The 13,827-nt window shown below is 38.4% G+C and overlaps 1 protein-coding gene across 2 annotated transcripts in view; it reads left to right on the forward strand.

Moving 5' to 3' along the window:
* The window catches only part of TTC7B (tetratricopeptide repeat domain 7B), a 163,181-nt gene that overhangs the window by 53,710 nt on the left and 95,644 nt on the right, over positions 1-13,827 (forward strand). For both annotated transcript variants that reach the window (XM_063440135.1, XM_063440136.1), the window contains exon 5: positions 1,203-1,324. In XM_063440135.1, the coding sequence (XP_063296205.1) occupies positions 1,203-1,324 (122 nt within the window). The remainder of the gene's footprint in view (positions 1-1,202; positions 1,325-13,827) is intronic.

The following is a 13,827-nucleotide window of genomic DNA, read 5'->3' on the forward strand; positions in this document are numbered from 1 at the left end:
TCTAGCACACATCCTGATGCGGGGTTTATTGTGCTCGCAGCGAAATAATTAATTTTATAAAACAGTGAAAATATCCAGTTTGATAGCAAGTAGCATTTGCATCGCTTGCAGAAATAATGAACACTAATATATTCATATTGATTTGATGTGAAAGGTGCAGATGAGGTTTTTAAGGCCATGGGAGATGGAAAATTGAGCAGTTTTGTGCCTTAAGTAATTAGATTGTTTTAAAGCGTAATACAAATGTTAAAGAATACAAGGGTTACAACGCATGTAAACTCCTTTTTGTGGTATTTTGGCACAGTGAATTTGGAGGTATCTTTGGTTAAAGGGGAACTGTCCCGAATTTCTTAATATTATGCTTACTTATCCCTTTATATAACAAATATATACTTGTGAGTTGTGAAAAATAAAATGAAAGTAATACTCTGGACACCATAACAACTTTATTGGAATTAAGTTGCAATGGTGCAAGGCTGTTCCTGGCACCAGCGTGCCTTTGTGGGTAAAAAAAAATAATGAACGGTTAATGTCTTGCATTCTGCTGACACGATGGGAATCTGTTTTCCTAAAAACCTAACCTATCAGCAAGATATTTGACCACTTTTGTTGTGTGTGTGTGTGTGTGTGTATATATATATATATATATACACACACACACACACACACACATATACCAGGTGCCAGCCCATAAGGGGCTGGCACCCAGCATAAATATATATGCCGTGTGCCAGCCCATAAGACTTTAGTGATACAATAGTAATCAATAAGTATTGCTGCACTCACGGTCTTGTCATAATAGGTATTCCTTTATTCCAAATACATAAGCTCCATATAGATCAACGTTTCAGTCCACACAGGGACTTTCAGATATTCAGTATCTTGATCCTGATAAAGGTCCCTGTGTGGACTGAAACGTTGATCTATATGGAGCTTATGTATTTGGAATAAAGGAATACCTATTATGACAAGACCGTGAGTGCAGCAATACTTTTTGATTACTATTATATATAAGTCCAGAAGAGTGCCGTATTTGTGCTTTTGTGTCTGTTTTTCTGAAAAAGGTATAACCTTTAAAGAGGAACTGTCAGCTTGATGTGATTATGTTTAATTACACCTTTTTAGAAAACGTTGTAACAGTCAGGAGATATTTTATTGCATAATGTGTGCTTCTATGCCTTACAATGTGTTTTACTCTTCAGGTTCAAGCAGCCAATATCCAAAACAGAAGTCCCAAACCAGGTCCTGCTGCCCCCGATCAGGAGCTAAGCTTCTTTCTGGAGACTGGACTCCAGCGCGCGCATGTTATATACTTCAAGAACGGGTGAGCTAAATAATATTATCCAGTATAATGGCAGGCTATGCGATCTCCTCAGTGGACCATCACACTTTGCGGTCTCTTGTGGCGCCACAGAATCTATTATTAGCACGCGGTATACCAATCAGGGCTGCCGATTGCCATTCCTGTCTCATCCTTCACTGCCAGTTATATGTCAGATAAGATGCATGATGCCAGGAGATTTCGGGATGTCCTGTATGGTCCAGCACTCATAACAGATTGATCATGTCAGTGCTGAAACTGAAATCTGCCTGAGCTGTACCCTCTTTACAATCTATACATCTGCATTTTGTCAGACTGCCTCTGTTCGGAAACTCCAGGTTCCCTTTATACACAAGTTAAAGGAGTTTCATGGCAATTCCTGCATTTATGAAAACCGTTCATTCATTAGCATGTTTGTAATGAATTGCTGTGGCTTGTAACCAGTAAGTGCTGCTTGGCAGCAACATTATTTTATATATGATTATTACCCCTTGAGGGTGAATAATTTATCCATTAAAGAAACAAATTACTTTTTAGGAATGATTTATACTTCCTAGCAATTCCTATTGAGACATAATTAGATATTCCTTTTGTGAGTGTAACCACAATTTGGGTGTGTGAGAACAGAACTTAAATATGATGACTCAGTGTTAAGTTTGTACAGATTGTAAAAGCCCATGCCGGGTTTTTTTCTGATCTCTGAATCACATTTTATGTCAGAGTAGTTGAAAAAGAAAATCGTTTGGATATTTTTTCTGCCATTTTGGCTTAAAATAATTTCCTGGTCATCTCATACCCGTTCCCATGTTTGTTAAAGGGACACTCCCCAAATACAAACATCCCTATTTAGTAAATATACCCTAATGAAAACATGCATGTGTTGCATTTTTTTTCATTATGCGTATATCAGAAAATGCAGTTCTCTTGTCTGCAGTTTTTTTGCAATCCCTCCCCTTCTAACTCCCTCCAGACTTTCTGTGGCTGTCCAATCACAGACTTCCCAATGCAGCTCAATGAGAAGTCTTTACAAGGCAGGTACATACTCTGGGCCATTGCCTGCCAGGAAATAACAGGACCGGTTACCTGATTGACAGCCATGGTGGTGTGACAAGGTTTATTTATAAAAGTGCTGGTTTCTACTGCAGTCTGTACTTTTTGTAAAATGAAAAAAAGAGAACACATTCTTCACAAATTGATTCTCTGAAGCACATCTGCTAGCTCAAATACCTTTAGAGGTTAAGTGCATGTCCCCTTAAGTTTTTTACTATAAGTATTTTGATTTCAAGCAAAATCTGCACTTTTATAAATCCCCTTAGACACACCTCCCCCAATCATTCAGACAGCAGGTAGAGATTCCTTTCTAACTTGCTTTGAATGAAATCTTTTTTTCTTTTTTTTATTTAAGTTAGGGGAACTCTAATCTAAATAGTGAGGAGACACTATAGTATTAGGAATACATGTTTGTATTCCTAACTCTACAGTGTTCCTTTCGATTAGCATTGTTGGTATTTCATAGTGCCTCTCTATAAAAAGCTTCTGATTGGACACAAGCTATCGGTAATGATGGCTTCACAGGAGGAGGTTTGACTTCTTACTTGGAATCCCCCATGAGTCACTTCCTGCTACCACTGCTAACGGTGGAGAGCCTGTCCTGAGCTAAGCCCTGTAGTGCTATTTCGAAAATGGTTTGACTGCAATCAGTGGCGGGCGTCACTCCTAGCACCATAACTACTACATAGTGTTGTGTTGGTTATGGTGCTTGGAGTGTTGCTTTAAGGTTTGTCACCTTTCTGTAGAGGCTCATGCTCTCTTGTTTGGCAGTGTATGCAGCTCTATAGCTAGGTGTCTGAATCACAAGATCTGCTTCAGACATGTTTAAAAATGTAATCTATACACTGTCTCAAGCAAATGTTTCGATTTTAAGATCTAAAAATCTGCTTCCCAGAAGCATTCTACCTGGTCTTTTGTGGAAGACACATGTGAGTCCACGCACTCCAATGCTGAGCATCATATCATCGTATCTGCCTAGTGCAGGGGTAGGCAACTTTGGGCACTCAAGATGTTGTGGACTACATCTCCCTGATGCTTTGCCAGAGCACTATGGAGTGTAAAAGATTGCCTACTCCTGGCCTAGTGTATGATTCATGCTGTGACTGGTGTCCTGATGTGCGTGTATCCACTGCAGTGGCCATATTATTAGTTTACACGTGTGTGTTAAGCTTAATATTTATATTTCAATTTAAAATATAATCTATAGATAAAATTGTTCTTGAAAAGGGGAAACTCTAACCAATATATGCCTCAATTTTAATATTTTTGGCTAAGCTTTTAAAATGATTTAATAATTTTGGATATGATTAAACAATCAATATATATGTAAAAATCAATACTTCCAAACACATTAAACTATTTTTCAAAATATTAAATAACTGTAAAAGTTTATCCAGGGATATAAAATTATTTAAAAAAGCATATCCAAAAATATTAAATTGAGGCCATAGTTTGGTGTCGAGATCCTTTGGGCCTAGTCCCCAAGTTTTATTTCAAATCCTTTAGAAACAGTTTGACAGAAACTTGAGCTCTCCAGAGAAGCCATAAGCCACCCCCTTCTTAGCTGCATTGATAGTGCAGAATATTTTTACGTTTGTAATTTTTATGATTGTAAAAAAAATTTCAGCCTTTGGGTTGTTTAGCCCAGGGCCTTACAGTGCCGTCCTGGTTGGATGAAATTGACATTGAGAACTTGTAAATTCCATATTAACCATGAGGCAACAGGCGGCAGACTCTAACGTCGGAAAAAACCCAGTTTGCAACAAAACACTTCTAAACGGTTGACATAAAGCAAACCATTGCCTAGAGACCATTGGTAGCATTATCACTTCACTGAGCTATTTAAAGCTTTGATTGTTCCTCTAAGTCTAAGACCGTTAGGCACCTTCTATCCTGTAGGCGGATCCTGGAGCAAACCTACAGAGATAGGCCAGGTCTTACATCATGGGAGTTGCAGTCCTTTTATGGTTCGAGCGTAAGAGGCCGACATTGTCTCTTTTTCTATTTCTGTGATTTTCTTTTTCAGTGTGCGTGTTCTTGTCTGTTTATCATTTACCTGTCTGTGTATTTATAACATTATGCTGCAGGATACATTTTCACGGAGATGAACAGTATGTATACAGTGCAAACCATTCTCTTTCCGCCATGTAGAGAACCTGTAGCTCTGTGCATGAGACCATATTATTCCAATCCTCCCCGATAATGTTTGGTTTTTTTTAATTTGAAATTAAAACAGACAAATTTAGAACAGACCACAGCAAACGTTTAGCTGCAAGTTGGAAGCTTCAATTCTAGTTTATATGTTTTCATCATCAATCAAGAAAATGAATAAAGAACACGACTTCTGTATTCATTTTAATGAACTTCAAAACTTGGAGCGTCTGAGATTCATACAAATGAGTGAAAGTGACGTTGCTGCAAACATTACATGGTGAGCATGGGTCATTCGTAATGGACCCTTGAGAGGCCCTGCGTAATGAGAGTTGCAGTCCATCGCTCCTAGAGTGGCAGTTTGAGCTGACAGAGTGTAACCTGAATGTGGCTTTATTTCGAGGGATACATTGATTTATAATATTACATTATAGTTATCCACAAAGCCACCTCCAAAATATAGAACCACATTTTCTGCAGCGGGTTATTTGCCACATGCTTATCCAAGTTTTGAACTATGTCACAAAAGGCATTGTGTAATCTTCAATCCTTAGTGTCATTAATTAGATTTCATTATTCACGTTCTGGACACCTGAAATGCCTGTTAAATCTGTATTTTCTACAAAAGGTTCTTCTGACTTTGGCAGTTACAGGGTTAAAACTGTGTGCGTTCATTTGCAATTCAAATATGGAAAATCGAAGCGTAAAGTGCAATATGTTTGCAATGATGTAATGTTCTTCAGGAAAGGGAATAGTTAAAATCGATGTATCTGTTTTCAAATTGCAAAAAAACCCTGCAAATACTGTATTTTGTTCAACGTGTCGGTGTTTCTTGTATACTTAAAGGGACTTTTAAATCACTATAACCATTTCAGCATATTAATTATGAAGTGCCAGCATATTTTACAGCTCTGTACAGTGAGTGGATGAGATATACAAGTAAAGACGTATTAAGTTCCGTGCACAAAGGAGCTATCAATCTAAAGCTTATTGTAGTGGTTATGGTGCAAGGAAACAGTCTTGGTCAATTTAACTTTTAAAAAGTCCCTGTAAAAACCCCTAAAATCAGAATCAAATCAACCACTACTTTTAATCAGGTGTGCCTAAAGAATGCTTCTTACAACTGACAGGTAATTGGTTAATTATTATTATTATTATTATTATTTTTTGGTGGGGGTTGGATCTGAATCTGTTCCACTCCGGTATTGCAGCAGAAAACAAGGTACGCTGCCTTTGTGATTTCATGATGAACATGGGTCATCCCTGTTATGTAACTACTCAATCCATCCTATTTTTAAACCCCCAAACCCAAGTCCTTATTCTTTTCCTTAACTCCTAACATTTTTTTCTGTATCCTAGTTACCTCCTCCTTCTCTGCCCTATGGAGGCTATCTATTTACTTGAGGTGTTTTAGGATGTGGTCAAAACATCCACCATCAAATTGAAAACCAACAGGAGAATTGCATAAATACAAATAGTGCTCAAAATTCCAAGTCCGATGCCTCTAGTTACCACCACAAGACTGGATGGTCCATGGTATGCTCATCAATGGTAAACTTCTCGCCAGGGCTGAACTTTCACTTGCCAAGGGCTAGGGGTGATAGGAAATTTTGAGCCCTGATGTAAGCACCTATTTAATTGAGCAGATCCTGATAGAAATGTCACACAAGTAAGGCATTTAATCAATGCCTTTGCTGACAGATTCACTAGCTTAATGTGCAGGTTAATGCATCCATGGAGCATACCTTGTCATTTACTGGTTTGCCAGTTCCGATGTAAGTCATTGGCATCTAAAGAATAAATACCAACCTAAATCATAATTTTTTTCATGCAGTGATTAACTGGTGTTTTTGGCCTCCATCAACTCTTATCTTCATCTCTGTGTTATGGTTTCGGGAGGGGAACATAATATTCTGTTAGTTAATGAAGGTCAAATGGATTTCCATCACTAACACAGTACCGTAGCTTTCTAAAAATCATTGCTATTGTGTAACTTTGATAAACGAGAGCATTTATAGCTTTCGGGCATCTAAAAATTAAAAAGCTTCATCATCAGAGAATTGACAATCTTTTCCCTGTGCCTCTGAAAACACATAAATGAACTGTTCAATTTAGTGAGTCCCAGCAGATCTTTCTACTTGACTTTTGCTGTTCAGCAGGGGGGAAGCCAGCCTTTGCCAATCTAGCTTGTATGTTCTGTATCTCCCATGATGCTTTTCCCAAATTGCTTTTGGAAGAGGGTCATAGGAGATGTAGTCCATTGCTTTTTTATTTTTATTTATATTTTAATTTACATTGTATGCCTGCTACCAGGGAAGGAATGCACAAGCACACAAGTGCTCGTACAGCATTTTTCAACAGTTGCCAGAGCTCCAGAATGCTCCCAGAGCATCTTGGGACCATCACGCCATCCCGTGATTTTAAAATTTGTTTACTTTCAGGGACTTTCTAAACCAGTGTTTCTCAACAGTTTAAGTAGCTCTAAAAAAAATCCTGAGTGCCCCTGCCTTGAGAAAGTAATTTTCTATTGATTTAGAATTCCAAATCAAAACGTGTAGACACTAAAATTCGAGTTAGTTACATATTGGAGAATAAGTGTGATTGAAGGTAATAAAGAATATGTTTAAAATAAGTATGGCATAATGCGAATATTGTGTATGAACTATCAAACTGAAGTATAAAAAAAATCACAAAATGAAAATATAATACACACATAACAGAGAACACTGACAAACCTAGTTACACACAGATGACACACACACATTTACATACAGAGGACACTGACACAAACATTTACACACAGAGGAAGCTGACACAGTTTTACACGCAGAGAAAACTGACACACATTTACACGCAGAGAAAACTGACACACATTTACACGCAAAGAAAACTGACACACATTTACACGCAGAGAAAACTGACACACACATTTACACGCAGAGAAAACTGACACACACATTAACACACAGAGGACACTGACGCACACATTTGCACAAAGAGGAAACTGACACATTTACACACACATGACACTGGCACACACACATGACGCTGACACACACACCTTTATACACACAGAACTCTGACATACACACAGAGGAAACTGACACACTTTTATACACACAGGCCACTGACACAGACACATGTACACACAGAGGAAACTGACACACACAGACACATGTACACACAGAGGACACTGACACACACATGTACACACAGATGACACTGACACACACACACATTTACACACAGAGGAAACGGACAAACATAGGAATAGCTGTAAAATAAAATATAGAAGACTAAATCAGAAAACAGAACCTTATTTTTTATGTATTTGAAAATAAAACAAATCTTCCATTTCTTGGGAACTTAGTATTCCTGTACGGTTACTGGGTACCTTGTATATGACATACGATGTATCCCCATAGTTCCAGCTACCCTATTATCCCTCCATTAGGGTAAAAAATTCAACAACAGCAGCAGCAAGCTGGAGACCACCCGTAGTAAGCCACATGGATCATGTGGAATTCCCACTTTTTCATTATCGATGTAATTGTTTGTGGAGCCTATTCAGCAGTGATTGACTTGGAATGTTGAACACCTAGATAGTTATCACCCGAGAACCTTTTAATGTTTAACATTAAGTACTAATTACATGGATTACATATTATGACATCAGTCAATATTGTTATATGTAATTAAATGTCATGTACTTACATCCAGGTAATTATTAAATCAAATGATTTATAGTTAGAGGACAGGTTCCAATCTGTAGTGGTTTCAAAAGAAGTTGCACAACATTTTCAAGGTAAACGTGTCTTCCTGTAATTGTGATTGCAGAGATGTACGGGCATTTGGCCAGAAATTGCTTCCAAAATTAAATATGTATAAAAAAAAATAATAATCCCAGATTGAATAACTACTGGTATACACAGCCACAAGCCGCACATTAAAGTATTGTTAAACTGTCTTCCTGCATAAAATATTAGGCAAGAGTAACTACTATATAAACTGAACTTGGCTGCTTAATAATGTTTTATGGGGACACTGTTGGGAGTGTGCAGCATCGCAAGGCTGGACAAACATTATGCTTATCAGAAAGAAAAGTGTAAAATCTGGGAAACCAGATGGGAGTTAAAGGTCAATCCTGTTTCGATCTGGAACTTTTCATATTGTACTGTGTCCATGTACATCTAAATGGTGCACATAACTCTGCCTTAAATTCTGCCTTAAAGGAGCACCATAGTAATTCACAAACCGAGGATACCGCACTCACACTTTGGAATCCAGCTGATTATCAGGGTTAGCAAAACCCAGTTTAGTAGATAAAATAAATTAAGTCCAGGCACCTGCAGGAAGGCAGGTTTATTGGAAAAAAAAGTGCAACGTTTCAGCCTACACAGAGGCTTTTATCAAGTTAAAGGGGCACCATAACCACTAGAGCCTGGCAGCCTCACAGAGCAAGTAGTCAAAACATTTAGGAACATTTTGAAAAATTACCTGGGTTCCACCAGACACCTGCTGCTGTCTCCCCTACTGAGGAAAGCTCCTGCAATGCTCCACTTACCCAAGCCCTGTCATGGAGGGCCGCAGTCATAGTCTCAGCCAATAGCGTGACCATAGCAGATCAATGCTGCAGCTCCCGTCAAGAGAGGCGGTGGTTTGACAACGTACCCTGGAGGGTACTAGGGCACTCCTGATACCATAACCACTGCAGCAACATATAGTGATTATGGTGCTTGTAGTGTTGGTTTTAAATAGTTTAAATTGAAATGAGTGAATCAAAGAAAAGGAATAGAGAAAGTTACTCAGACAGATAAAACTTTACGGAATTCAAATTTAAGGTCAATAAGCCAAACTGGAAGCATAGTTGACTTTGACATTTTTTTTTTTAGCTCGATCATCTTGGCCTTAAATTAGAAATTCTGTTTGAATTCCCGATTCAAATTCTCAATTTAGTGAGTAATCCTTTCTTGTCTAGTGTCTCCGTTTCTGGATAATCTAATGAAATAAAATGAAGTGCAATATGAAAATAATCAAAAGTTCCCTGTTGGGTAGTGGAATTTTAATCTGCTGTGTTGGTGGTCACCTCTTGTTGGAGTCCATTCCATCTTTTAGGTGGTTTACATTCAAAGGAATGTCATGGCTGTTTGTATTTTTAAAAATTATTGTTTATACAAGGTAGGCACACATTAGCAAAATTAATTTTAAGATGTCATGCATCAGAATGTAAGACTTTGCCATAGTGAGTTTGTTAACACAGCTTATCTGGGATCTGCTAGCTCGCTCAGTCCCACTAACCATTGCGGACTGCTCACTCCTGTGCACGCGTTTCGGAAATAAAATCTATGTTATTCAGGTGCACCTGAAGAACATGAGAACACATATTGATTATTCTGCCATCTTCCTGTATCCTCTAGGATTCAATTTAAATTCCTGGTTCACACCTACTGCAGTATTTACTTAAAAAAAAAAAAAACAACCAATATCTGAAGCCACAGCTTTATTGCACTTTTCTGCAAGGCTATAAAAATTAAACGGCAAATATTCCGCTTCTAACACAGCTGGGGTCCTGAGAAATACCCTTAGCCGCTCATCCAATACCCTTTCCAGCCAGACCATACTCCAGCACGATTGTCAAATGGGCCAGATATTTTCTGCAACATAGCTTCGTACAATTCCATTGTATTGAGAGTAATGTGGTGATTCCAGGGTGAGGCTCACATAGCTGATTTAAAAAGTGGGTGCTTTGGTTATTTTTCCATTGGATAGAATTTGACATTTGATGTCTATTAAGTGGCTGTTTCTAAGTGTGTAATAGGCTGAATCACAAGCCAGTGATTTCACCATGCTCCTATTTGTTACTAATGTCTTATTACATATGCATCCTTCACCACTGCAGTAATTAGGAGAATTGCCGTAATCGCCTGTGTTAAAGGTTAGATCTTTGTAGATTCTAGATGTAAAGTGTAGCATGTGCCCAGGGAAACAGGAGAATTGGTAGGCCTCACTGTACCCAGGTCTGCAGCATGATTCAGGAGTTCTGATCTGCTGAGCAGCACTAACAGAGGCTGAATGTAGGTCAGCGGCAAGGAATTTCTTTCACCATCTCTGTAACCAAGTCCTGTTCTCCTAATGGTTATCAGCGTGACATTGTGTCAAGAGCAGCATTAAGCACTTTGATAAAGCTCTGAGCTAGCACTGTTGACTGGAAGTCTTTGAAATCTGTGTTTGATGATTGTGTTAATGTGTTAATGCAGATTGTGCTATAAGCCATCTTAACCTGTTCATTGCCAACCCTGCTTATAATTCATCAATACCCACATTTAAGGGAGCACTTGCATCAGCACGCAAATTTCCCCATTTGTAAACAAAGGGTTAAAGCATCTGATCTGACCTATAAACTGATTTTCACTGCCTTTAAGGTTGTGTAATCAGTTGGATGAGCTTTCCATGATGCATTCCTGTATTTACAAGACCCACTCCACACGAATTCAAAGCTGATTGTAATTTAGAGGCACTTACAAACATTTTTGTCTTTTAAGATATAACGGATCTGTTGCTGTTTGCAGGCGAGACGAAAACAATGCAACTTTTATGAGCAGAAACGTAATTAGTTTTCACTTTTCCATTGTTGCTCTGAGTAAACTGATTTATAGTGATCTGGGATGTGGTTACATGAAGTATCGTAGGGTAAATGCAAAGCCGTAAATCACAATAACTTTGCTATAATCATTCTGTCTCGTGTAGACGGTAAAAATACATCACTAACGTATACCAGGAGAGGGTTTAAGGAACCCGGTAACTCAAATAGTGTTTGCAGGGCCAATGTAGTGCGTTTAAATCCTTTAACTTTGCAGGATTTCATGCAAATGTGGGGATCAACAGATGAACAGGTTTAAATCAAATGACTGTCTTTTTGATACATCTTTGTATTTTATGTTTTTTTACAGCTTGTTTTGATGTAAAGATGTAAAAAGAGGGCAAGAGCAAATTTAAACTTTAAATGTTTTCATCATCCTGTGTGTACATTGGGGTAGGGGGGGGGGGGGTAGGGGGTGAGGGGGTTCTGTTTTAAAGTGAATTCTGAGACAAAGTTTTAAAAGTGGAGCTATCCTTAAGGACATTCCATGGTTTCCATAGTAATTACTTCACTTCTAGAACGTTGCCCTTCCAAAATTCTAGGGCAATATTCTACAAGTGAAGTAATCACCATGGACTGTCCCTACTGATGTCGAAGCAGTTCGGCAGGTCTGTTTTAGAGACTGTCTGTAACTTTTCCATTACTAGAAATGTCCATAGATGATCAAAAGGTGTAATTGTCTGTTCAGACTGTTGGCTGTCAGACTGCACATGCACTAACGGCACATGCCTATGCCGTAATAATCCTTTCAGGGGAAGCACTGAAAATTTAGTTTTTTTTTTTTTTTATTAGCTTCCAATGGGTATTTTTATCATTCAACGTGAGTTTATGTGCACGTACAGGGTGTATTATATTGCTTTTTTTCATATAGATATTGTAACGATTTCTGCCCTCTCTGCTATTCCTCGCACTTGCGCTGTGTTCTGACATCCTGCATTCCGTCCTCCATCATGCTCTGGCAATGATCCTTACACTTAATTTTGCTTCTATTTATGACGCAGTGCACATGATGAGCAATCACGTCATTTTCAGCACACAATTCGGTTCTGGGGGCATGGAAGGGATGCTAATGCTGTCACATCCCCATATCAAATAAATACTTTAGTCTAGCCAGTGTTCAGTGCCCTTTTATGGTCTATTGTTCCAGTAACGCTTTCTTGATTTTTTTTTGTGATTCTCTGGCATTTTTGATTTGGTTGGACCTGACTGTTCTGTTAGGGCTAGAAAAATAAAAAAACATTACAAATAAAAGGGGGAAAATATCGTTGAATATCGTTGCATGACCTACTCAGTGTAAGACCAGATTTGTGGTTCAAGGTAGCATGTTAAAAATAACTTTGGTTTCTATAGCATCACATACCTCATTCCATATACCTTTAATGTACAGGCCGAGTCCAACAGTATGACTTTTAATGTCATGTTTTGCCTCATTCACACTGTACCCAGTCTGTGTAAAGGCAAACTGTCACCATTCTGTGTACTCCCCTACTGTAAGAAGCGAGCCATCTTCACTCGTAGCTTGATTTGCAAGACATCAAAGCAAAAAAGGGGGAGAACTGTGCTAGCATGAACCTGAGAGGAAAAAGGGATGAGAGATCTGTGCCAAAACAGTCTTAAAGGGTGTTGGAATTTAGTAATTATTCCACATTCAGCAAGAGGAATTATGGAGGGTCGGTTTGTGTCCGTACATCCTTGGGGGTTAGCAAATAAGCTGTAAGCTGAGATCTGTGCCAGCAATGATAGGGGAGGGAGGTGGGAAGAATTCTCCCCCCTTCGAGGAACATATCTATCCCTTTACAAGATCAAATAATAAAAAATGGGTTCCCAATGGAGTGATATCATCATAAATTCCCTCTTCGCTGGTTATGTAGACACCCATTCAATAGACAGTGGAGAAAGCAAATACAACGAAGAATATTAAATAAAGCTTACATTTTTTATAAAAGTAAGCATGTATTGGGTGGGGGGAGATCAATACAAGGATGGAGGTTATTCAGTGCATTAAGGGAATAATATAATGGAATATTAAAGTGGTGATGGACATCTATTTTTATTGCTATAGATGTTATATTTTTTCCAGATCTTCCTCGGTATGCAATTGTTACTTGGAGCAAACAAAGGAAATGAAACTGTGAATTTACTGCCGAAATCACACATTCATTACTCCCTGGGGTATATGTTGCCAAATAATGGACTGGAGTAAATAGCATTACCCTGCTTCATATCAGGGCAGAGGTCAGTTGTACCTACATTGCCGACATCTCGGACATGCAAAGGCAAATGCATTTTATGGCTGAGCTATTTCCAGTTATTTGATATGTAAGGAGAGATCAGCTGGTGTCTGTTGGGGACTGCATATAGGATTTGCTGTTTACTGTGCTTTCAGAGAATCTGTTCTCATTAAAAACAAAAGCATCCCTCTCAGATTCTTATTTTTGCAAAGGTAAGTAAATCCTTTGTGCAGAACCTGAAACTGCAATTTCTTAGGGATGGAATTTGCATTCATAGTTACTTAGTGATGACTTTTGCGGGCATATTTACTGGGATGAAAAATATGGCTTAATTTAATTAGTTATGAAATCCATGGTGGAATTGACCTTGGAATGGACTCTATGGTAGCAGTTACTTAGGGGTATAGTGTATGATGGTAGTTACTTAAGAGTGA

This window comes from Pelobates fuscus, chromosome 13 (assembly GCF_036172605.1).
Source record: "Pelobates fuscus isolate aPelFus1 chromosome 13, aPelFus1.pri, whole genome shotgun sequence".
Classification (NCBI taxonomy): Eukaryota; Metazoa; Chordata; class Amphibia; order Anura; family Pelobatidae; genus Pelobates; species Pelobates fuscus.